The 26,083-nt window shown below is 40.4% G+C and overlaps 1 protein-coding gene across 5 annotated transcripts in view; it reads right to left on the reverse strand.

The window, feature by feature from the left end:
- Positions 1-24,509, reverse strand: part of DENND5B (DENN domain containing 5B) — a 186,329-nt gene extending 161,820 nt beyond the window's left edge. For 3 of the 5 annotated variants that reach the window (XR_006782314.2, XM_045811891.2, XM_045811890.2), the window contains exon 1: positions 24,095-24,506. Coding sequence is in view for 4 of the 5 variants with exons in the window: in XM_045811891.2 (XP_045667847.1) it covers positions 24,095-24,221 (127 nt within the window). In the remaining variant the exon portion in view is untranslated. Of the gene's footprint in view, positions 1-24,094 lie in introns of all 5 variants that reach the window. The other 2 variants (XM_087855756.1, XM_087855755.1) reach the window with 2 other exon arrangements.
- Positions 24,510-26,083: the final 1,574 nt, after the last annotated feature.

Genomic DNA, 26,083 nt, shown 5'->3' on the forward strand with positions numbered 1-26,083 from the left:
GAACAAATGTGCAATGAGCATCTATTATGTGCATGGAACTGTACTAGATGCAAAGAGGTTATAAAGGTGAAAAATAGTTTATATTTATTGTTTCCTATGTATCCCGGACACTATCTTAGAAATCAACCTACCAACTTAATGAGTTAAATACATCCCTGTTTTAGAGATAATAAACCATATGGTCTAGAAAGTTTAAGAGGCAAAACTACCACGTAGCAGAACTGGGGGGTCAATCTCAGGCACTTTAAACTCCAAAACCCATGCTCTTAACTACCATGCTAACCTGTTTCCCTCAAGTAGCTTCCAGTCTAGAGGGCAGAAAGATATGCTTAGAAATAATAATACACCTAATCAGCTCTGTCTCATTAGTGCCCAAAGTCTATCTGACAAATAAAAATAGCAAATTAAGTTTTCATGGGTAAAAAGTAAACACAGTTTATACCACAGAATTACTCCCCAAAGAACAAATTTAATTTAATTTTTTTTAAAGATTTTATTTATTTACTTGAGAGAAAGAGCACAAGCAGGAAGAGCTGGAGAGGGAGAAGCAGGCTCCCCACTGAGCAGGGGGGGGGAGGAGGAGGAGGAGGAGGAGGAGGAGGAGGAGGAGGAGGAGGAGGAGGGGGAGGAAGGGGAGGAGGAGGAGGGGGAGGAGGAGGGGGAGGAGGAGGAGGAGGAGGAGGAGGAGGGGGAGGAGGGGGAGGAGGGGGAGGAGGGGGAGGAGGAGGAGGAGGAGGAGGAGGAGGAGGAGGAGGAGGGGAACGACGATGACGACGATGACGACGACGACGACGACGACGACGAGGGGCTTGATCCCAGGACCCTGAGATCACGACCTGCGCCGAAGGTAGACGATTAACTGACTGAGGCACCCAGGCGCACCCCGGAACAAATTTAATTTTAAATAAATAAATGGCTTGTAGTTGTGTATGATCAGGGAAATGACAGTCTCACAAGAAAAATAAAAAGAATTAAATAATAGGTGATATAAGCAACTAATTTTCAGCTTCTTTCTACTCTAAAAAAGCTGCTGCATAATAGCTTCAATTTCTTCAGTGATGAGAATTCTAATTCTGTCCAACTCATCTCTTCCTAAACATAGGGACAAAATCAGATGACTTATAGCACAAAACTAAATACACTTTAACTTTTCACCTAGAAACTGTTTTTTACGAATTCTAAATACTTATGTAGAAAAAGCTTCCTTCTGCCAAGTAAAACTTCTTTTTGCACTCTGGCTGCACAAAGCTTCCCAAGACAGATGGGCAGCCTGCAAGGCCTTCAAATCCTTTGTTTAAAAGGTGGCCAATGGGTCCTATTGACCATTAAAGTCAGCCAGGTTTCTGGGAGGCACTGACCCCAATAAAGACATTATGTTTCTTCATCTTGCAAAGCCAGAGCAGACAAAAGAGCCAAAGCTAAAAGAAGAGAAACCAAAGTAAGATTAGACTTAAATATTAAAATCCATATCATACAAATTTGACACAAACCGCCCCTATTTTTCAACATTGCTGTCACAATGCTAACCTAAAAAAAATGAAAAGACTAACCCCACTCTGTTTTTAAAATCTTAGCCTATCATTCAACTAGGTAAAATCTCAGCAGTTGGTATGAACACAAACCGCCAACCTCCTTTAAAGGAAAAAAAAGAGGGCTCTCTTCTCATGTAAAACAGGGAGCTAACGGCAAAAAATCATATTTGAACATCGAAGACATTCCTAAATAATGGCAAAGTTTCATCTTAAAAAAAGAAGTAGAAATAACCAGGTGAATCTCAAGTTATATTGTGTAAAAAAACAACCTCATGAGCTTTGAGAAGAATTTATAAGATCAATTTTCAGAACTTTTCTTTGAATGTTAAATAATAATCTTATTATCAATGATCTGAAGTAAAATAAGTTTATTTTAAAATATAAAAGGATTACTTATGCTCTCCCATGATCTACCTCCTAAATGATTTCAAGAGATCTCGAGGATATTAAGAAACATGCAAATGTCTTTTATAAATAAAAAAATTTTGTTTACTAATCACATGCTCTCTAAATCAAAATAAAATTTCTTTAATAAAAACGAAGGGTACTGGTTAATAATCAGATGAGAATCATAATTCTGAGATGTTTAAAGTATCAAAGATACTTTTAAGCATAATGAACTGTAGTGATTGATTACGTTAGCCAGTCTGTTCTCAAATCCTACATTACTTCATTTGCCCCACAGCTTATTTTGTAAGAGATTTGAGTATATATAAACTTTTCTTTGAGTGTCTATTCTTTATTGATTACATCCACAGCAACAAGGAAACAAAACAAGGGCAACTGACTGCAACTCCAGATTGGCTACCGGAAGATGAGAATATGTGAGAATCTAATGGAAACAAGGCAGGGACTGTTGGAGTCCATGAATATTTCAGAAGAATAATGAAAAAGTGTGCCAGATGGGTTTGCTTGCAGCTGGCTAACAACTAAATTTCTGACCAAAGCCAAATGCTTCCTTACATAATTTATCAAGCACTTTTCAGTTCCCCTCCACTACAACCCTTTTCATTCTTTTTTTTTTTCATTTTCCTTTTCTGTTTTTAAAAAGCAATACCACCAACACTTCCCTTTCAAATTAGGACTATTATATAAAATTTTAAAAAGAGAAAAGAAAAGAACACCTGTGTGGCATGTACTGCTGAGTGTGAAGCATAAATGCAGGTGTTACTACCACCGAAGCAAAAATGGACAAAGAAGTGCTACAAAAGCTAACCCTCTTTTTTAAACAAAGTAGTTTAAAATAAACACTAATTGCAAGGGTTAGCAACAGCACGAATACAAATCAATTCTGCATAGCCATCAGAGGTGAACGCTCACCCTTCCCAGAGCTCACTGTCCCTGCCCATCTCTCCAGACTCAACTTCCAACGTTCTACTGGATATTCCAGATACAGAAGCAGCTGAGTTCACTTGTATTCTCAAGTTTTTAACAATAAAAATATTAACATTTGAGCACTTCCTATGTGCCTGGCACTGTTCTAAGCATTTGACCAGCATATTCCAAGAGGAGTTAAGAGTACTATTATTATTACGTAAAGAGAATTCACGTAACTCGCCCAAAGCTTCCCAGCCCATGCTCAAACTCTGCAACACTCTTTCTCTAAAATAGATCTGTATTATTTCTTTCAAATACAGATTGCTTTAAAGTCCTGCACACTACTACACCGTTGGTATACTCTATTGAAAATCGTTCCTGAAGTCTGTAAGTCCTAAATCAGAGGTTTAAAAGCTTTAACACTGCTCAAATCCGTGTGGCAGCTAGCCTCCAAGATGGCTCTCAATGACCCTGCCTCCAGTACTCACAGCCTTATGGAATTCCCTCTCACAGTGTACCAGGCAGGGCTGGTCTGTGTGATCAATAGCATAAGGCAAAAATGATGGTTATGTTACTTCTGAGAGTAGGCTGTAAACATTTTTTTACTTCTGGGGGCGCCTGGGTGGCACAGCGGTTAAGCGTCTGCCTTCGGCTCAGGGCGTGATCCCGGCGTTGTGGGATCGAGCCCCACATCAGGCTCCTCTGCTATGGGTCTGCTTCCTCCTCTCCCACTCCCCCTGCTTGTGTTCCCTCTCTCGCTGGCTGTCTCTATCTCTGTCGAATAAATAAATAATAAAAAATCTTTAAAAAAAAATTTTTTTTTACTTTGGTCATGGGTCTCTCTCTCTCTCTCTTTGATCACTTGCTCTGAGGGAAACCAGCAGCCACACCTCATTAGGACACACAAGCAGCCTATAGAGAGGCCCAAGTGGTGACGAACAGAGAGGCCTGCTAACAACCACACAAGCGAGTTTAGAAGTGGATTCTTCAGGCACAGTTGGGCCAGGCCCTGAGATGACTAAAGCTCCTGCAAACAGCTTGACTGCAACCTTGTGAGAGAAACTTTGAGCCAGAAGCACCCAGGTAAGCTGCTCCTGGATTCCTGACCCTCAAAAAGAATGCAAGATAATAAACATTTGTTTTGAGCACTGTATTTTAGGATAATCTTGTCCCTCAGCAATAGTTAATTAATATAATGAAACAGCCCTATTGACAAGCTTATTTATAACAAAGGTGTTAAAAAAAAGAGCCTTTTCAAGATTCCTAAATTTCTGAGCTAGAACAGCTTTTAATAATTAGTTACTTCCTCAACACCTCTGACAATATTACTTTAAAAATGTTAAAAGCACACATAAAATATACTTGTTGATTTAATTATTGCATTTGGTTAATGAGACTAAGGCATGTCAAAGGATTTATTCAATACATAAATTGTAACTGAGATCTGAAGATTAAATAGAAAATCAAAATTCATTTTATTAAAGTGGACATAAAAGAGTCCTTATCTTTGGAGACACATTCTAAAATATTATGGATGAAAGGACATAAAATCTGGATTTTGTAACAAGATAATATTGTAGCACTTCATAGGCATAAGGAGGTAGGAGGGTGAAGATGAAATAATATCGGCAATCAGGTGATAATTAGTTGATAGGCACTATCTCTTTATGTGTAAGTGCATTGCTCTCCATCAAATTAGGGAGGTGGGCTCTTTGACACAAGAGAACGGCTAAGTTCCTCTGTAATGAAAGAAGCCTGGATTTGGACTCAGAAGAACCTTTCTTCTGGTTCTAATTCTGCCACTAGCAATGTAAACTTAGGCAACTCATTTAACATCTCTGAACATGAACGCCAACTGCAAACTAGGGACTGTATCTGACCTGATTTAAACAATAAAAAATATAATTTGAGCAATACCTTGTCATTGTTACCAAATAAAGCAAGGTAAAAAAGCAGTAACACAGGTAAGAGAAAACCAAAGTTCAAAGGTAAGAGTATAATCTAAGATTAATTAAAACACATGTCACTGAACACAGAGACTACCTGTAGAAGCGTACACAATAAAGTGGTAACTATGATTGTGTCTGGGGAAAGGAACTGGAAGGCTAGGGAAAGGGATGAGATATTTTTTTATCACAATTTTTTTCTATCTTCTGAAAATGATACCACACAAATGTATTATCTACTTTTTTTAATGGATAAAATTATCCCTCAGGAAAAAAAGGACACAGCCCCAGGGATTGTCTTGGAATTGAAAGAGAGTTCCAGCAACACCTTAAATCTCATCAAAGTGTCTGAGGCTTCCTCCAATCAATTATGTTAATGAGCATAATAGCTAATGTCTCCTGAGCAATTACATCCTGCCAGGGTCTAGAGTAAGGACCATATATGCATTATCAACTAACTGGTACACATAGTTCTACAGTACTACCAGATGACCTGAACATTTTAGGTGGGAATGCCTAGAACCCACTGCAAGCACCTGCAGACATTCAAACTGGTTAGGCAGTTTTTTGCTGTACAAACTCCAAAATGTCAAAGGGCATATGGTTGGTTCACTGCCTCATAACTGAAGAATACAGATGCATTCTAAATGCACTACTAAAGCCTGTCACAAAAACAACTGTGCATTTTAGCTACAAACTGAAGCATTGCAGAAAACAGGTAAATTATTTACTAATTAATGCCCAGCAAACTATCCGAATTCAAAAATAAGTCTCAGCTTGTATCTGGCTAGTTCTATATTTTCCTTAATTATAGAATTTTTATACTTTGTGTTTAAAAACACAGATTCAAATTAACATGCACCCATTCTCGGTTCCTCAATCAAAGGAAGGAAGGGAGGGAGAGAAGGGAGGGGGGGAGGGAGAGAAGGGGGGGGAGGGAGGGAAAGAATTAATGAGTTATGTGTACAAAGAGAAGTAAGTGTGACATTATGGAAAGAACACAGAACTTTGGGTCTGAAGCCTTGAATTCATGCTCTAGCTCCACCACTTATTTGTACACACACCCTTAAACATAAACACTTCTATCATAATAAGATGTGAAGAAAGTAGTTTTAATCCTCCCTGCTGTAAAGGAAAATAAAGTTATACCAGCACTATCACTACCACAATTTCGAAATTGAGCTAAACATCCTCTAAAACTTATTTCCTCCTGCGTTCTTTCCTTCTATGAATGACACTACCATATCCCTGTTGCCCAAAATCTCAGTCCTATATGTCTCATCTCCCCTTTAACCTCACATACAATAAAGTTGTCAAATCAAATTCATCTAATGTCTGTCCTATCTCTCATATTCATCCTCTCTTCTTTACTCCCACTGCCACTATCCTAATTCAGGCCCTTCCCCTCTAGTTTGTTTTATAGAACAGTTTTCTACATTTGACAAAATTCCACATCTGTTCATGATAGAAACTAAACAAAGTGCATTTAGAGGGAACATACTTCAACATAATAAAGCCTACCATAAATGGATAACTCAAAGCCGACATCACACTTAAGAGTGAAAAACAAAAGAGGTTTTCCTCTAACATTAGGACACCAACTCTCACTACTTTTATTTAGCACAATACTAAAGTCCTAGCAACAGCAATTACACAAGAAAAAGAAATAAAAGCATCCAAATTAGCAAGGAAGAAGTTAAATTGTCACTATTTGTAGAGGACATGATATTATACATAAAAAACCCTAAAGAGACCAACAAAAAAACTATTAGACTAAATGCATTCAGTGAAGTTGCAGAATAACAATTTCCTAATTGTTTCTTCCCAGTTTAATTCCATTCTACACCCCTCATCCAGAGCAATATTTGTAAAGCATAGCTTTCAGCATGATATTCTCTTGTTCAAAACCTTTGAGGGGCTCTTTTCTGTCTCTCAAAGGGCCTTCTTCACAGTCTGGCATTCAGTTAGGATGCTTCCCAACAGCCACTTCCTTTCCCCTTCCATTGTGAAGCAGCCCTAGTTTTCATCCCGAACTGTCTCTGGTCAGTTTTGTTTTTTTTTTTAAGATTTTATTTCGGGGCGCCTGGGTGGCTCAGCTGGTTAAGCATCTGCCTTCGGCTTGGATCATGATCTCAGGGTCCTGGGATGGAGCCCTATGTCGGGCTCCCTGCTTGGTGGGGAGCCTGCTTCTCCCTCTCCCGCTCACCCTGCTTGTGCGCTGTCAAATAAATAAATCTTTTTTTAAAAAAAGATTTTATTTATTCATTTATTTTAGAGAGAGGGAGAGTGCACGAGCAAGGGGAGAAGCAGAGGGAGAGGGACAAGCAGACTCTGCAATGGGCATGGAGCCTCATGCTGGGCTCAATCACACAGCCCCGAGATGAGGACCTGAGCGGAAATCAAAAGTCAGGCACTCAACCAATGAAGCACCCAGGCGCTCTAGTCTCTAGTTTAGTCCCATCTTCCTTGCCAGACCAATTTGTTAAGAATAGGCCTCTGGCAAGTGTGACCTAAAGTGGTCTGATCACAGCAAAGACCCAGATCTGTGTTTAGTGAGGTGAGTGGGGCGTGGAGGAGGAAAGTTAAATCTCTTCTAGGGAAGGTGTTATATGCAAATGTGAAGTCTGAACTACTGCCTCCATTTTATTACCTTGAAGGAAGGAAAGCTATACTGAAAGGAAGTCAACACTGAGGATAAAGAGCTGCAATGAAACGGAGAGAGAGCTCTGCTCCAGACTGTAACGGAGCGAGAGCTCTGCTCAGATTATACCTGAACATCCCACCCCTAAAAAAAACTTATGTGAACCAGCCACATTCCTTTATTTCCTAGGTTCTGTCTGACCTATAACCACAAGCACTGTGACAGAAAAATCATCCAAAAGCTAGATTCAATCTCTCTTCCCAATTCATCTCCTACTCCATGAAATATTTAAAAGCAAGCATATCTCTTTTAAGTGTGTAATATATACATTTGGTTCTAGAAACAAAATGTGGGAGCATAGATGCGGGAAAAAATAAGCCCCCTCTTCCCCACAGTTTGTCTACTTTCTTTATTGCATTATATGCTCCAAAAAATTTAAGAACCAATGCCAGTCACAGTACTTAGAGCAACTAAAATTCACCTTAATTCAGCCCATCCTAAAAAATAATAGAAACAAAAATGCAAATAATACCTCTCCAGATAAAAACTAACTAGGGTTATCTCTCTCTCTCTCCCCCTCTTTTGTGCTTTAAGTGTTTTTTTCTTTTTCAGAATGTTTGTTTCATCTACTCAAAAAATTTTTAGAAAGCACTGTCATTACTAACAAAAAGTCCTATTCATGCCAGTAAATTGATAGATTTAAAGAAAATGAGATAAGCACATCTGCCCTTATATAAGTTTTTCCAATTACTATGACAAATATCCCTTCTTTGCTTTCTTAAGGTCTTCATTTGGTTTAAACATATAAAACTCATGATAAGTATGTTTTAGGAATAAAGTCATTTACAGATGGGATCTAAAAGCAACATCGGCCAAAACACTGCAAGACAATAAAAGACTGTTCTTATTACTCCACTACATGAAAAGAAAAACTGCAGACCTTCTCTGTGTTCTTTGCAGCTAGTGCCAGCACTGACCATGAAATGTTTACACAGCCCCTACACTAGGAGACAGGAAAGGAGCTGTGAGAGACCAGTGTCAAATCTATTGCTGCTTCTAGATTCAGCCTTCCTAAAATATTATTCTCTTTCAGCAACCTGAAGAAGACAATCAGATTTTTCATCAGAGGTATCTTATACCATCTAAATAATTTCCACTCTGCTATGTGACTGACTACAAATAAATCAGATTCCCACTAAGACAGAGATCAAGAGTTTACCTTATTTGTCACTGAACCGCCTCTTTTGCTTACTAGCTTCTTTCCTCTGTCTTCCCATCTCATTTGTCACCAGTGCTTTCCCCTTTCTTTTCCAAAATGGGGGAAAAAAATTTTGTGATAGATTATTTTAGCATTAAACTCCTCAGTTTCAAAGCTATTCTTTCTTTTCCCATTTCACCTTAATTATTGGTCGTATAAACGACTTCGGTTTTAAAAAAAAGTTCTTGCAACTACTAAGAATTTAATTTTTATCCCTCAAATTAAACACTTGAGGTGGACAAGGCCATTTCATTTATTTATTCAGTCTTTCGCTCAATATTCACAGAGATCTTTAAAGATGTCATACTAAATCAGTGGCAATGACTTCGACATAAAAAAATGCTACTGTGTTTCTTAGATTATTGCTCAGCTCATTTAATCACACAACTTCAGTAAAATGGTCACTCTGGCTTCTAATTAGTGACTAGAAATCAGAACTTCTATTTTTATTTTAAATTCTACCCCTCTGGGATAACAGGTGATCATTGTTTTCTTTAATGCAATCCCGTATTTTCCAGTTTTTAAAATGAGTATACATTACTTTTAAAATTTAAAAGCCACAATTTTTTAAAAAGCACTTACTGCCTTTTATTATTTCAAACCAATTACTTCATTATCCTCACTCCTGGTGGAATATTTCAGTGTGTACAACAGACATTGCTCAGAAAGCCCTACTAAAATGTCTGGGGGGGAAAAACCCACAAACAACCTCTTATATGCACCACCAACAAGTAGCAAAACCAAATGGGCTCATCTTTTGTTTGTCCCTGATTCTCTTCCTACTCTATTTTAAGCATCCAATAAAGTGTCTAAAAAGCATTTATTATAAGACAAGCAGGTTAGTGCTTTGATTTTCTCTGAAAATATTCAATTTGTTGCTCCTGCATGGCACCCTCTAAATACAAATATTAACTTTTCATACCTAACAGACAACAACGGGGAGTAAACAGTTGGGGGTCTCTTGGGTTCCCTTATCCTGGAAAGCTTTAATTCTTAGTCTCTCCCTAAATAAGCAACATCACAAAGTTTTACTCAAAAACAAACACAAACAAACCCACATTTAGTCATACAAATACCCACAAAACTTTAAAGTTCCTATTAGAAAATACATAGATACTCTGGAAAGTATAAAGAAAAAACAGACTTTTTAAGAGAAAATATTTACAAAATGCATGTCCACATTTAAATCTGAATGTTCTCAATTCTAAGAATATCTTTTAAGGAAGTGTAAAGTTTTATGTCGCTGTGTAAGGAAACCTTGGGTACACTGTGGAAAAGCTCAAAGGCCCATAATCTCATAACAAAGCAGCAAGGTCAAAATGCAGAGGTCAGGGAACAGGGGAACAGAGAATAAAACAGTTCCCACACTTGAGAGACTATATCTCATTTCAGAAGACATTCAAAAACTATTCAGTTGTATTTGCTAAAATAATAAAATCATTTACACCCTCCTTTAAGTCCCAAAGCAAATCTGAATTTTACAAAAGAATTTCTTATTTTTAAAAGCAAGGACTTCAAGAAGTTACTTCTCTTCCATTTAAAAAAAAACCCACTCATCTCTCTCACACAGACACCAATGCTTCAGCTGTCCCTCAAAGACTTTCAGATAGATAAAAGCTGTCACCTGATCTATTCAACAGAGTTCAATGGGGCACAGAGATAAATACTAAATGTGCATACATGTCAACAGACATTTCACATCAAGGCCTCTGCTCCCTAATGATTCAACAAAATAGGTCTACTTCTTGGCCTTATGGCCATTCAGAAAAAGCTACATTTTTACTCCTGCTTGAAGGAGATTTCATTCCAGGGAAGAGTGAATGTGGTTTTGTTAAGCTTTAGTAGGTGCGACATTTGTGCGGGAGACGTTATAACAGCTCCTCCAGCAGGGAGTTAAACCTGTGGGAGCTCCAGGGTCTAGGACACTCATCTGGATACCTCTGTACAATTTCTCACACTTTAACCCTAAAATCTGTGTTCCAAGTAGAAGAGAGGATGAAAGAAAGATTAGTAAAATCATGAAAAGAGGATTTTTGGAATAAGAGGTATGATTTTCTACTGCCTTCCACCCACCATACACCCATATTTTACACCCTCCCCACTGACCCCTTCCATCAGGGACAAGACAGGTTACAAGTGGTTCATAGTAAATGAGGCCTGTCCATCCTACACTGTGAGGAGTACATAAAATTTTACATTTGAGCACACACAGCTTTCACGTATTTATTTAAAATCAAATGGTAGCTAGGGCTGCCAATGGAAAAATAAGCACTGCCAGACAGGAGTGAGAACAACTAAACAAAATAACCTATTTTGTCATAATCACCTCAGTGGTACCAATGCTTCTGTTTTAATAAACTGCAAAATCACAGTCATTGTTCTCATGAACAATGGCACAAAGCAAATGAAGTCAAGTTGGAAAGCTCATTTCCCTGGAGCTGAGCCAGAATATTTTGAAATCCAGACAAAAGTTTATTTATTAAGAAAAAGAATACACTTGAGACAAGAGATGGGAAACATTCTTAAACAATCTGTTATCTTGTTAACCCAGCCATTTAAATTTCCTTAAAGTTTAGGGTTAAAGTTGAAGTGAAGAGAAATTAACTTAGAAAATAAAACACTGTGGTCCTGGAAGTGAATCATCCATAATCTTTAAATCTATAACCAGGTTAGCCCTAAATTTCTGCTGCTCAAACTATTCCTATGCAGGTCTGTAGCTGATTCTCATGGAATTCCATCTGACATGCTGATGCTGATTCTTATAATCAGGGAATCATCCAAGAGTCTGAGATGCTCACTTCCCTACACAACAATTCCTGTCTCATCTACCTAGAGGGAAACAATCCTTCCTTGCTATTTTAGTCCCAATCGACAGCAAAAAGAAAAAAAAAAGTAAAAATATAAATTTATTACACAGAAAGAATACTGTTGATCTAGCAGACTGTCCGTTTTCTCAAAGACCTATGAGAAAAGAAAAAGAAACTGAAGGTATACTAGAAACACAAAGTATTAAACCTGAAAAGCCATGGAAAATAAGAAACCCTGACAGTTTCTGCTGGGGATGAAGGTAACTGGAGGAGTTAGACATTAAAAAATCTTCACTATCAATGACATTGGAAATTTTTATCAAAAGAGTATTTCTTCTTTTTTACAGGGAAGAGACAACCAAAAGAGCAATAGAAGTGGCTTCATGAGGACTAAGGTGAAAGTAAGGGTGATCTCTGAAGAAGAGATTAGGGGAGAAAAATGTACAAAAAGCCTGGTCTGAGCAGATTTTGTGCCAAACTGTACAGAAGAATTAAGACTGTCAAAAACTGGGCACCTGGGTGGCTCAGTCGGTTAAGAACCACATCCGGCTCCCTGCTCAGCAGGGAGCCTGCTTCTCCCTCTCCCTGGGCCCCTCCCCCCTGTGCTCTAGCACACTCAATATCTATCATAAAATCTTTTTTAAAAAAGTCTATTAAAAACTTAATTTATGTATCACTTCTACACTGTTTCCTCAAACTATAGAGTATGTCCCTGTGTTAAATAAATGACTGTAAGAACGTGCTATACTGGAAAAGAGGACAAGAGGAAAGGGTAAGAAAACATGGTCTTCAAACCAGAAACCTGGATTCTGAGGCTTGGGCAGAAGAAAATTATGTAAAACAGGGAGATTTACATCACAAGGCCTTTGGGATCTAGAAAATAGACTACTTAAAAATATCTTTAAACTGGGTTTCACAGTTTAGAACCTATATCTAAGCATTCAGCATGCTGGTCCTGGCAGCAGGGTTGAACTTAAAAGATTCTATAACTCTAAAATTATAATCTCACCTATTTTTATTGCACTGTATACTTTAAAGCTCTTTTCAAGACACGGTCACATTTTATAATTGAGAAAAGCATCTAGAAAAGTATCTAGTTGTCTCGATCAGCATAAGTGTTGAAAAACATACTCCCATGTGTGTCCTCAGATTATGATTAAAAAAAAAAAAACTACAGGGAAGAGAAGCAAACGGACTACTTTTGCAGCGGTATTCCTAAGAGAGCAGGAATATGTGAAAACTATTCACAGCTCATCAGCAACAGTCACTTAGCACTAGCATTAACTAGATAAATTTCCCATTATGTATCGGCTGTCCACAATTACTGCGGTGGTGCACATAATGCCACCTCTTTCTCTTCTGTCCAGTAAAAGCACATGAGAAGGGAACTGAGTGAGAACAGCATGATTAGAGGGAAGACCTTGATTCCATTCCACTTATTTTAAAACTTGTATCACTTACAACCTCAGTATTTCAACTATTGTTAATAATTACTGTGACTCAGCTCAGCAGCGGCAGGCCCACTGTGTCACCACCCACGAGTTGAGGACAGCTGGTCTAGAGGATCTGGAGGGGCAGCAAGGCGCAGGGCAAGAGGACTATGTTGGAGCCAGAGAGCCTGGGAGGTAATCCCAGCTTTAAGTAACTGTGAGTTTGGGGAACACTTCACATAAGATGAGGAAAATAACACCTTCAAGTTATTGTGAAGACTAAAAGTAATGTTTATAAATCACCAACCACAATTCATGACTCCATAAATGTTAGCTATTTTCATAGCTTCATCATATAAAGGTGACTTCTAGACCTACTTCTGACTTAATAGTGCTAGTACTTATCTTTGAAAGTCATTTAGAGAAAGTATTAATTAAAAAATAGCTTTGCACCAGTGATGTATACAAGTTTATAAGAGAAAAATGAAAGGTATTAACTCAAAAAGTTCATGTTAATTAAAACACTTATAATATTTAATTTAGAATAAAATTAGTAAGTCACAGATTCTTGGAAAAGGTGCAGGGATGTCTGAGAAAGCAACTTATCTTCATGATGTGCTATCTCAGCAGCATATAAAATACCTCCACTTTTTTCCCTAGAATTCTCACTACTTAGCTCCTTACACTTGTTTTGTTTGAAAAGTAATGTGAAAAAGATAGTTTCATATTAAACATTTTTGGAATCTCCAGCTAAAAGGTCATTAGATAGTGCTGTTTTATTTTATTTTATTATTTTTGAGAGTAAGAGTAGGAGCAGGGGGGCAGAGGAGGGGAACAGAGGGAGAGAGACACAGAATCTTAAGCAGACTCCATGCCCAGGGCAGAGCCTGATGTGGGGCTCAATCTCACAACCTTGACATCATGACCTAAGCAGAGATCATGACTTGAACAGAAATCAAGAATCGGACACTTAATCAACTGAGCTACCCAGGAGCCCCTAGATGGTGCCATTTTAATAAGTCAAGCCTTAGGCAGAACAGAACATTATACAAGGTAAAATAACGACAAAATATGCATGGGAAAAAATACAGAGGATTAAACTTCATAGAAGCAAAGGAACTATCCTGGCTGACCAAGTCCAAAACCGATGAGGGATGCCCATGAAGAAGGAAACTATGAACATCCTAAGATACTCCTCTAAAATCACAACTGAAGCTACAAATACATTTTCTGAAACTTTATAAACACTACCCACCATTTATGTGCCATCACCTGGCATTACTTTATAAATAAATGTTATATGCTTAAAAAACAAAAACAAACAAAACCTTGCTGTTACCTGCATACTTGCTTGCATAAAGTTGATTTTTTAAAAAAGATTATTAATTTGTCATAATTTCAAGAGAGAATAGGCTAATAACAAATTATAGTAGCTCACTAGAAAGCTGATATATATGTTTTTAAAAAATTAATCATTCATCTACTCTCTTGCTTTTTCATCAATCTCAAGTTTCTCATTTTTTAAAAAACTCTAGTTTCCATTTTAGAGGTTAAAAAAACCCACACATAAATCAAATATACTGATTTTTATTGTCAGTAATAAAAGGAAAAGTTATATTTTTGTCCATGTCAAATTACCTCATTCATTTACTCAAACAACCTATTTGAGTCACTATTTTTGGTCACTGTACATACAATAATAAACAAGACAGACAAAGGTCTGGCCCTCTAGGAGCCAATAATCTAACAGGGAAGACTGACATGTAAAAGTAAACAAATGCATTTATATAGTATATTGTCAGGTGTCATTAAGTGCTATTAAGGAAAATAAAGTAGGGTTACTGGCAAGAATGGGGCAGGCAGGGAGAGGAAGAACACTATTTTATATAGATGGTCTGGGAAGGCCAATCTTGCAAAGCTGTGGGGCTGCACTATCCAAGAGGACAGCCACTACTCACATGTGGCTATTAAACACTACAAACATGGCTAGTCCAAATTGAGATGTGAGGTAAGTGTAAAATACACACTGGATTTTGAAGATTTAGTAAGAAAAAAAGAATGTTAAATATCTCATTAATAATTTTCATGTTGAGATTATAATATCCTAGATACATAAATAAAATACATCATTAAAATTAATATCGCCTATTTCTTTTTACCTTTTTGAATGTGGCTAATAGAAAATTTAAAACTACATATGTGTCTCATATTATATTTATAATGCACAATGCTGGTCTAGAAAGAGGATTCCAGGGAAAGAAGAGAAGATGAACAAGCCACGAGACGAGAAACAGCTGTTTTTAAGGACCTTCAAGAAAATCAACATAGCAGGAAAGAGTGATCCAATCAGAATAGGTTGGAAAAGTAGGCAAAGGCCAGATCATGAAGAGCTTTGCAAACCAGGGGGCTATAAACTAAATAAGTGTCCCTCCCAAAATTCATATGTCAAAATTTAATCTCCAATATGATGGTATTTGGAGGTGGGGCCCTTGGGAAGTGGTTAGGTCATGAGGGTAGAGCCCTCATGAATGGGATTCATGCCCTTATAAAAGAGATCCCAGAGAGCTCCCTTACCCCTTCCACATAAGAGGGCCATCTATGAACCAGGAAGAGGGCCCTCCCTAGTCATGGGATCTGCTAGCACCTTGAACTTGACTCCCAGCCTCCAGAATTGTAAGAAATAAATTTGTTATTTATAAGCTACCCCCAGTCTATGGTATTCTAGTATAACAGCCTGAACAAACTAAGATACAGGGTAAACAGTTTAAGAATCTTACTCCAAATACAAAGGAAGCTATTGAAGAATTTTACATGGAAAAAATTATTCTAAGATCCCATTGCCTATTCCATTTGTGGATAGTTGGCAGTATCATTCATACTGCTAGTATAGACTTCAAGAGATTATCTAATACAGTGATTTCAAACAGGGGTCCCTGGCTCCCTAAGGGCAATGTAGATAATAATTGAGAGTCCATGAATTGATATTAATATTTCAAAAAGCTTATTAAAAACTGTACTTTTCCTGTAAAGGGAACTTCAAAGACTAATTGATTTTTTTTCCTTTCCTTGTGGCTGAAATTATAATTACTCAATTGGTCCTCATGTGGCATATGTGATATATTTCAGTCCTTGTACTCTATGTCATTTAGGTTTTTTTTTTTTTTTTTTTTTTTTAAACAGATACACTTAGTTTTTTCACTCAAAAACAAGTTCAGGCTCATGGAAGAGAGGAGTGGTATGTTCAGAAATCAGTCATTTCACTGAATCCCTTCAAAATAGATGAAAACACTGAGCCCACAGATGTCCTAAGACACAGGCCAGGATTGGACTCCTGGCTTCTGACTGTGCATCCAGCTCTAATTATGGTTTCACAAGCATTCATACATTCCTTTTAAAAATTATAAACTTATCTAAGGACGAATAACAATTTATGCTAAAAAAAGATAGATGATAAAACCCAGTAAAAAGAGCAAAGAGATTTTTATTTTTTTTAAGATTTTATTTTTTATTTATTCGACAGAGATAGAGACAGCCAGAGAGAGAGGGAACACAAGCAGGGGGAGTGGGAGAGGAAGAAGCAGGCTCATAGCGGAGAGGCCTGATGTGGGGCTTGATCCCATAATGCCGGGATCACACCCTGAGCCGAAGGCAGACGCTTAACCGCTGTGCCACCCAGGTGCCCCACAAAGAGATTTTTAAAAAGATGACTTATTTATGTAGTAAATGCCTTATATTTATATGGTAAAATCTTATCTTTACATAAATTCATTAATAAAAACAAAAGTAACATCATATATACACTCTTCTAACTTTTTGATCAATGAATAAAAGAATTCATTCATGCAAGAGACATTATCAGTGCTGACCATAAAAAGAGACAATGTAGGTCAGGTCGTAATGTCATAAAGACCAGTAGTCTCCTTCTTAATATCTTTCCTATAAGAAGTTAAAAGATAATCCCATTTGATTATAAGGTTATCCATGTGGTCCCTACACCAGCAGATTTTACAATCTGTACGATATAGCACATGTTACTAAGGAGGTGGCAAACGTAGTGGTTATGGACATGAATGAATCACATTGCCAGACAAGACTTTTCAATCCAGGGCTCAGGCTTCTGTTCCATTTGCTAATACAGGACACACCAGCACAGAGAGCTCAGAATATGAGAAGACGACACTTATGTCCATCCCTCCTCCCATATAATCACTTACTGTATGAACCTGGGTGAAGTACTTAAACTCCCTAGTCTCCATTTCCTTACCTACCAAACAGAGAAGATGATGCCACCTCCTAAGGTGGTCGTCAGGATTAAGTGAAGCAATAACTGTGAAGATCTACCACAGTGCTTGCCACATGGAAAGCAGTGGATAAATATTAGGTTATTATTGGTATTTCATTGTAGATTCTTACAGAATGGTGACTGTCACCTATATACCCTACAACCTGGCACACTCTAAACAATAAACATTGAACAATTACTCCAAAGTGTACTGGCTAGTTATGGCTTTCCTAAAAACAAAATTTAGGTTGTTATCTATCAGAAATGTTAAGGGTTTGGATATAATAGCACTTGTTTCCTAAAGTATCTTATGTAGGAAAACTGTCTCTACCCTACGATGAATTTCAGAAGAGGAAAATGTTTTCTTCTCTATGAAGCCTCATGAAAATTTTGACTAATAATGCACTGTATTCTAGACATTTTTATTACTCCAACTGTATCTGTGACCAGCAGAATTAGTACAAGCAAAAGGATGTACTCAGGAATTTCAGAACAGTCTGTCTTAACACCTCAGCAGATGTTACTTGTACTCCTCCAGCCTCTTTTGTCTCTCCCCACCCCCCTTTTCTTTCCCTTTCTCTTACTATTTTCTTCTTCTCCAAAGACACATCCTTCTCTCGTCCGCTTTCCCTTCCCGTCTCATCATCTCATATTCTGAGCTCCCTATGCTGGTATATCCTGCGTTAACCAATGGGACAGAAGCTTGAGTCCTGGGGTCATTAACTCAGAGTTTAACTGCACTCACTACACCGATTTCACTATAGAGAGTTTTATTCCCAGTGGATTTTTACAATCAAGTTAGCACTGTACCATAGTAACTAGACCTTGAATCTTTGGCCTCATTACAATGGAGGCTGATCCTTGTATTTCTCCTTCCCCAGCCTCCCAGTTACCAGGACAAACCTTTAAACTCCCAAACATAATCCATCGTGGGCCAAGGACCGTGTGGAATGTATAAAAGGAAACCTCCCTGAACTGGAGGCCAAAGGCCAGAAGGGGGCGCTCTCATATCCCATCACACTTCATTTGCAGAACCAACAGAAAGACACCTTGAAAATCCAAACTACCACCTCAGCAGGAGGAAGAAAGGTTTTCTCCTTGCCTGGCAACAGCCCAGCCAATAAGAGACTGTCACAACTCAGTGACACTGAAAAGCTACTACATTTTGAACTCCCAGTTTACCCCAATGGACTTTTTGTTTATAAGAGCCCCTCCTGACTCCTCTTTCCTCTATAAAAGAGGGGTACTCTACTTTCTTCACCAGACTTGCCTACGGTTTTCCTGTAGCTTGCATGTCCTGAATCACAATTCTCTGCTATTCTTGAATAAAAACACACTTCTCCTGGTAAAATAACTTGGCAGTTTTATTTTTAAGAGTAACAGTGACAAGATAACTAACAACCAAGATACTACCAATGGTGGTCAGCTCAGGGCAGCTCTAACCCCTGAAGCTGTACAACAAGGCAGTTTTTAAAAGGCATATTTTAACAGTCTTAACTGTGACATGCAGTCTGGAATAAAGACAAGCCTGAAATGCTTGCTAAACTCAAGTCAAGCTCATCTCTTTTCTAAGCTTAAATAAAATAACTATGGAGCATAGTGTACTGGAACAGCTAGGCTCTAGTCTGAGGTCTGCTGCTAGTCAAATGTGTTCTCTCAGAGGGTCCTTAATCTTTCAGCCTTGGCTTCTTCGCTGTAAATAATGTCTAAGGTCCCTTTCAGAACTATCGTGGCATGACACTCTCGGTATCAACCAAACTGTGTACAGCTGACCTTTCAACAACACAGGTTTTGAACTATGCAGGTCCACTTACATGCAGTGTTTAAAAACTAAGTACAGTACAGTACTGTAAATGTATTTTCTCTTCCTTGTAATTTTCTTAATAACATTTTCTTTTCGGGGTGCCTGTGTGGCTCAGTCGGTTAAGCCTTTGACTCTTCATTTCCGTTCAGGTCATGATTCACAGTGGTGAGATCGTCAGGCTCCCTGCTCTGTGCGGAGTCGGCTTGAGATGCTCTCCTCTGCCCCACACGCACATGCGAACGTGCGTGCACATGCATTCTCTCTCTAAAATAAATAAATCTTTAAAAAGATTTTCTTTTCTTGGGCGCCTGGGTGGCTCAGTTGGTTAAGTGTCAGACTCTTCGTTTTGGCTCAGGTTAAGCGTCAGACTCTTCATTTTCACTCAGGTCATGATCTGAGGGTCCTGAGATCGAGCCCCATGTCAGCCTCCCTGCTTAGCAGGGAGTCTGCTTGTCTCCTTTCTGCCCTTCCCCTCCACTTGGCTGTGTTCTCACTAATAAATAAATCTTCAAAAAAAGTTTCTTTTCTTTAGCTTATTTTAAGAATACAGAATATATGTAATATACATTATGTGTATTATCTGACTATTTATGTTATCGGTAAGGCTTCCAGTCAACAGTAGGCTATTAGTAGCTAAGTTTTGGGTGAGTCAAAAGTTATATGCAGATTTTCAACTGTATTGGAGGGGATCAGCGCTCCTAACCCCCACCTTTGTTCAAAGGTTAACTATATTTGAATTTAGATCATGGTCTTCACTGCCTCAAAGCTCTTCTGGAAACCACACCCAAGAAAACCAAAGCTAAAAATAAATAGAGGCACCAAGGAAGAGATTTGAACAAGGGCCTATGGCAGGGATTGCACCCATCATACCTCAGTACTCCTCAGCAGAACTAAATCCAAACTACCATTGGAACCCTTTAAGAATATTCTGGCCACCACAAATTCGTGGACTCATAGGTAAACTTTATACTCATTCATCTATTAAACACTACGTATAAGGTACTATGCAAGAGAGAGGCAAAGACCATAAGCCCCCTCTTGGGGGCTTGCATATTTACCTTACTTAAATAAAGGTCCTTCATTTCTCTATTGCCTGAGACATTTGCTGCTGTAAATCAAGCCATATAAATTCCTACAGCTAGGTCTTAGAGGAAATGAGAGGCATAAAAGAAAATTTCAAAATGTCATCTGCCTTTCTATTCTACATGTCAACTAATTCCAACATCTTCTATTTATACCTTTCTTCTTTATGCAATAATCAATTTGAAACATGTATTTAACATTTAAATAAAATGTAAATATTTCTACTTTAATATCTAAAAAGGGACATATTTGTTTACGGATAAAGTGCATTTTAAAAATATACAGTGAATAGGAGAAGCACAACATCTAAGATGAACTAAAGAAAGGACAATAGGAAATACCAGTATATCAGGGTGTATGTATGTGTGTGTGTGTGTGTGTGTATATGTATACACACACACACACACACATATACATGAAATATATATATACCAAAGAAGTCTTTTCCACTGTTGGTAAAGCTAGGCTTCACTAGGAGGAGTGTCTAAAAAACAATCTACAGCCCTGATAACTTTATCATAAGGTTTTAGTCTATTTAACTGTTACTTCATCATATGGCTTATATCCTTGATTTTATTTCAATACCCCACCACCTGCAGAGTGTGAATTCTAGGAACATGCATACGTTAAGAAAAAAATCTATAAAGCAATAAGTAGAATTTATATTTAACAGAAGTCAACTTAGACCTTTTACAGGCAGGGTGACAACTTGCTAAGAAACAGTGTGATAAAAATAGATCGGTTCCATAAAAGTAAAATAGAAACTTAACTATATTTAACTTTGAAATTAATGCAGCAAAACAGAAACAACCTCCTGACTAATTTGCCTAACTCACTGGCCTTGTTTCCTCCTCCCCAAATGAAGCTCTGTGGAAACAGTCAAGAAGATGGTTAGTTGGGAACATGATGCTACATTCTCTTGTTTTCCTTTCATCTTACTGGCCATACTTCCTAATCTCTTCAGCTGTTTCCTCTTCATCCTCCTCACCTCTGACTGCTGGAGTGCCTCTAGGATTCAACCCTTCAGCCTCTTCTCGTTTCTATCTATACTCACTCCCGGGTAATGTCATCCAATTTCATGGCTTTCAATTTATGTCTATATAAAAATTTTGATGCCTGAGAGATGCCTTGCCTACTCGACATCTCCATTTGAATATCTAATGGATATCTCAAACTTAACATGCCCAAAACTGAACTAATCTTTTCCCACCTGCTTCTCTATCAGTCTTCCTATTTCAGTAAACAGAGGTGTTTATAATTGTCTAGGACAAAAACCTTAGGAGCGATCTTTGATCACTTTCTCTGAATATGAACACCATATCCAATTCATCAGCAAGTCCTGCTGGCTCTACCTCCAAAATAATCCAGCTTTGTACCACTTCACTGCTACTGCCTCGGTCTAAGCCACCAACACTTCCCACCTCACATACCAAAAAAGAGTTTCCTAGCTGGTCTGCTTCTAACCTTGCCCCTAACATTGTCTAACCAACAAGGCAGCCCAGCAATTCTTTTAGAGAGTACATCAAGTCTCATCATTGCATTGCTCAAAAAACTTCCCAGTAGCTTCCCATCTCAGAGTAAAAGCTCACCAATTGTCCATTAGGCCCTACACAATCTCCCCTTCCCTTTCTCTGTGATTGTATCTACTATCTTCCTCCTCCCTCAACTCCAACTACCTTGGCCTCCTTACTGTCACCTGCACAAATTGGGCACTCTCCCACCTCATCCCTGCATGCACTGTGTCCTCTGCCTGCAGCGCTATTCCCCAAGACAATCCACATGGCTTGCTTCCTCATCTCTCTCAAGGCTCTATTCTAAGGTCACCTTTTCTGTGAGGCCTTCCGTAGCCATCTCATTTAAAATCCGCAATCCTACCATCCCACCATTTAGCTGGCACTACCCTAGTCTCACTTCCCTGCTTTACTTTCCCTCGTAGCACTTACTGTCATCTAGCAAACCATATATTTCATCATTTGTTTACACTAAAATATAATAAGCACTATGATCGCAGGGATTTTTGACTGCTTTGTTCACAGCTGTCCCCGGTGCCCGGAACACAAGCTACACCTTAAGGCTTTCAAAACTATTAGTTGAATGAATCACTGATACTGAAATACCATCGGACAAAAGTATTACTTCGAAACACCAAATATTATGAGCAGAAATCTCAAGCATCCACACTCATGCATAGTCTTCCAAAAAGGAGAAGCCAGTTAGTGTCTAAAAAATGAAATAGAAATTAATTTTTTACTGCTTAATTTTGTTAAAGCCATCTGCACTGTGCCTGAAGAGTCCCAGGCCGCACCTACAGGTGTTTTAGCTTTACGAGGCATATAAACTTGAGATAGAAAAGAAAAAAATAAGGCGTTTTCATCAGTCACTACTGACAAAAGGCCTCCAAGTGACCCATTACTACAAATGATTAGGATGTTTAGGGGAGAAAGGACTCTAGAAAAATAAAATAATCCCTTCAATCCCCAAAGAGGAATCTCTCCAAATCTCTCTGCAGACATGTTTTCTGACTTCATATCCCTTAACAAAGCCATTCTTAATACGTACATAAAATCTTAATTGAAGAAAGAACATGATTATATAACTACACATACAGAAGAACCTGGTACTCATCCATTTTTTCCAAAAATCTTTAACTAAAACTAAATTTACAGTTTTTGTTGAAAACGTTTTGCTGTGAGCCTGGCTTAAAAAGATACTTGCTTAGCTAAGACACGGGCTGATCAGTACTCTTACAGCTGAACACATTTGTTTACTACTGTTTATTATTTAATACAGCTTTCCCAGTCCCCTCTATTACTCCCCAAAAAAGTAAAAGAGGAAACAAAAATACACATTGGTTCAAGCAATAAGGCATGCTATGTCCAAAGCAAGCTGTTCTGGAAAGCTATGACCTAAGTGTTTAACACTGACACAGATAAAGTTCAGGCGATAGATGTCACTTGTCTCACCCATTAACAACAACAACAAAAAAATGAAGATTCAGATCCCAAGAAGGCAAGCAGAAAGAAAGAGGCGTGAAAAATGAAATCGGTCGTTTCTCCCGGGCTCCTCCCGGCACTGCGCACTCATTACCTGCCCTCCCCCCCGCCCATCATCCTTTAACGGCCCCTTTTCCCAGCATCGGTTCCCAGCTCAGCCCTGCACTGCGCCATCAAATGGGTAAAGAGGAGGGACCGGTGCTCCTCCAGGAAAAGCCAGGCAGTAACACACGGTGCACCCAAGTGAGGGGAGAATGTCCAACTACTAAACTCAGAAACAGTGTGGGCAGTGTCAACAAAGCGTCGTGCCGAGTCCCAAGCGATCAAAGGTCCTCCCCAGCTCCCGTGACACTGCCAAATAGACAGGATTCCAAAAGGTGACTTGACCGTCATCGCCGAACGCGAAGCGGGAAGCGGCGCAGACCGAGAACAGTCAAGGATGAAGTCCAACCAGCCTCCCGCCTGCACTCCCCTGCAGGCCGTCACCGCCTCGGTGGGCGCGACCCCCGCAGCCCAGCGGTCTCTGTCGCCGCCTCCCCCGAGGGGGCCTGAGCGCCGAGTCACGTGCCAGGGCTGAAACTTCGCAGTCGGGCGGAGAGGGTGGGGGGTGGGATGGATGCACCGGATCGCGGCAAGGCCGGGGAGTTAGCGCGCCCGGTGACTCACCGGCCGCCTCCGCGTGCAGCTGCGGGCGAGGGGGCCAGCGTGCTGGGTGGGGGCCGTGCCCTCGAGGCCGCCCCCGCCCCCGTTATTAATAACCCGCGCCTGGGAGGCACAAGCCTGAGGCGGGCGCCCTCAGCGGCGCGACGCCCGCGGGCTCAGCAGCGCACCCTGCACGCGGAATAAATAACAATGTCATTAAATCGCCGCCCGGGCGCCGGTCCGGATGGAGAGCGGGCGCCACCGGGAGCCGACTTTGTCTAGAACCCGCCTCCCGCGCGTCCCCGCAGCGTCCCTCACGTCCCTGAGGGGACCCTCGCGCCGCCGTAGCCCGGCCTTACCCGCCAGCTCGTCGGGCTCCAGCCCGCTGTCTGCGTCGATCCCGCACAGCACGAAGTAGTGCGCGAAGCGGCAGGCGGCCGGGGAGGAGCCCGAGCCCGGGCCGGGCGCCGCGCCGCTCCCGCTCATCCCGGCCGCGCTGCTCCTGCCGCCGCCGCCTCTCGGGAAGGCTCGCCGCTCCGGCTGCGGTCTCCGCGCGCCTGTCCTAGGTCGACACCGGCGCGCCCATGGCCGCGCAGCTGCCGCTCGTCACCGCAGCCTCGCTCCTCGCTCGGCGCCGGAGAAGCGACCGCGAGCTCGCGCCCAGTTGGTCCCGATCTTGGTCCCGGGTGGGGGAGGGGCGCGCAGGGGGAGTGTCGGCGTGAGAGGCTCGCGCCGCCGCAGCTGCGCTCGCTAGCTGGAAGCCGCGGCGTCTGGCGCCCGCCGGTCAGCTGAGCTGCGCTCGGGCTGTGGGAGCGCTGGGAGGGCGGGGGCGCCGAGGACCGGCGCGTGGGGTGGGAGGGGGCGGAGAGGAGGGCGCGCTCGCGAGGGGCGGGAGCGCGCTCTCCGGTGGTGTGCGCGCGCGCGCACCGCGGGCTCCGAGGGAGCGCCTGGCGCGGGCAGGATTCGTGCCCGCTAGCCGGGGCCGCGGCGAAGGGGGCGGCCGCACAGACGCCTGCATGGCCTCCGCCAGCCAACTACAGGGTTAGCCGCAGCGCAGGATCCTGTCTTTCAAAGGAGATGCTACCTATCGTAATTAAAAAATAAAAAAATAAAAAAAAATGCAGCTTTGGGGAAGGTTAACAACCAGTCGGAGATCATTTCCCACAACGGCCTGGACCACCAACGTCTTTTAAACTGTGACATGTGGAAATGCCTGTCTCGTTTTGAGATCTTAGTCCTTGAATCTTTCCCTCAGCCCTCACCCCATCTACAAGCCATCCTTACTCAGTGAATTCGTGACAACTCAATATCCACAAAGCGTTGGGACTTCTATAAGGACAATTCTTATCCCTCTTCTGTAATTTATCCTGACATTTTCCACGTCAGTGTAAAGTAGCCAAGGCTCTCCAGTTAGTTCCCCAGCTCTGTACTCAGCTGATATTATCAGCTCTCCCTGCAGGTATAATTGGAGGCTGATAAGGCAACAGAAATTAGACCCTGAACTCTGCTCCTCAAAAGGAGCTTTCTTACCCCGCTCTTCCCTCTGAGATTCCATTCTACAGAAGGAGTTCGCCAACCAGGTTTTATTCCTTTGAAAGGTGGAAAAACGAATCGATCCATTTCCACATTGTCTTTCTTTCCACACCACTCCCTACTTTTCTGTAAGGATTTCGGTATTGGGGGGAGGGAGGGCAACACGCACACCACTGGTAGGCATCACGCATAGCACTGGTAGGCACGCAAACCTTCCAAGCAGGTGCACGGAGAGATAGAACAATTATTTGACTGAATAATCTTCCTGGAGGATACCTATACGTGCGTACTATCATTTACTGTAGCTTCTATCCTCGCTTTCTTTCTTTCTTCAATTTTGAAATGTAAGAAGAATCAAGGAATCAGGGTGAACAACGGTGTGGGTAATTGACCTTTTGCTCTTATTGCACCCTGCCCTCTTTCTTCCAAGCACTCGTAATGACTTTTTCTGTTTGTCTTAGCTGGATTGTAAGCTCCACAGAGCAGAAGTCGTGCTCTGTGTTTCATCATATTTCTAGTATCTAGCAGAACCCTGGTCCCACTGAGCCCTTCAATTTATTTTTATTGAATGAATGAAAGAAAGGTTATCTAGGTAGTAAAAGGTTGTTGATGCTACTAGGAAATATACAAACTTTAATATCTGTAACATTTGGGAACATATGCTAACTTGGTGTTATAGAATTATTGCTTTTCCTCCTATAGAGAGTACTGAAACACATAAAACAATTTCACTAATAAGGAGAAGAGGGAGTGACCAGGATGTGTATGTGTTTCTCCTAACTACTTTTGGTGATTGCTTCTTAAAGAATGTTTGT

This window comes from Ursus americanus, chromosome 25 (genome assembly GCF_024610735.1).
Source record: "Ursus americanus isolate L20-20 chromosome 25, mUrsAme1.1.p, whole genome shotgun sequence".
NCBI classification, from domain to species: Eukaryota; Metazoa; Chordata; class Mammalia; order Carnivora; family Ursidae; genus Ursus; species Ursus americanus.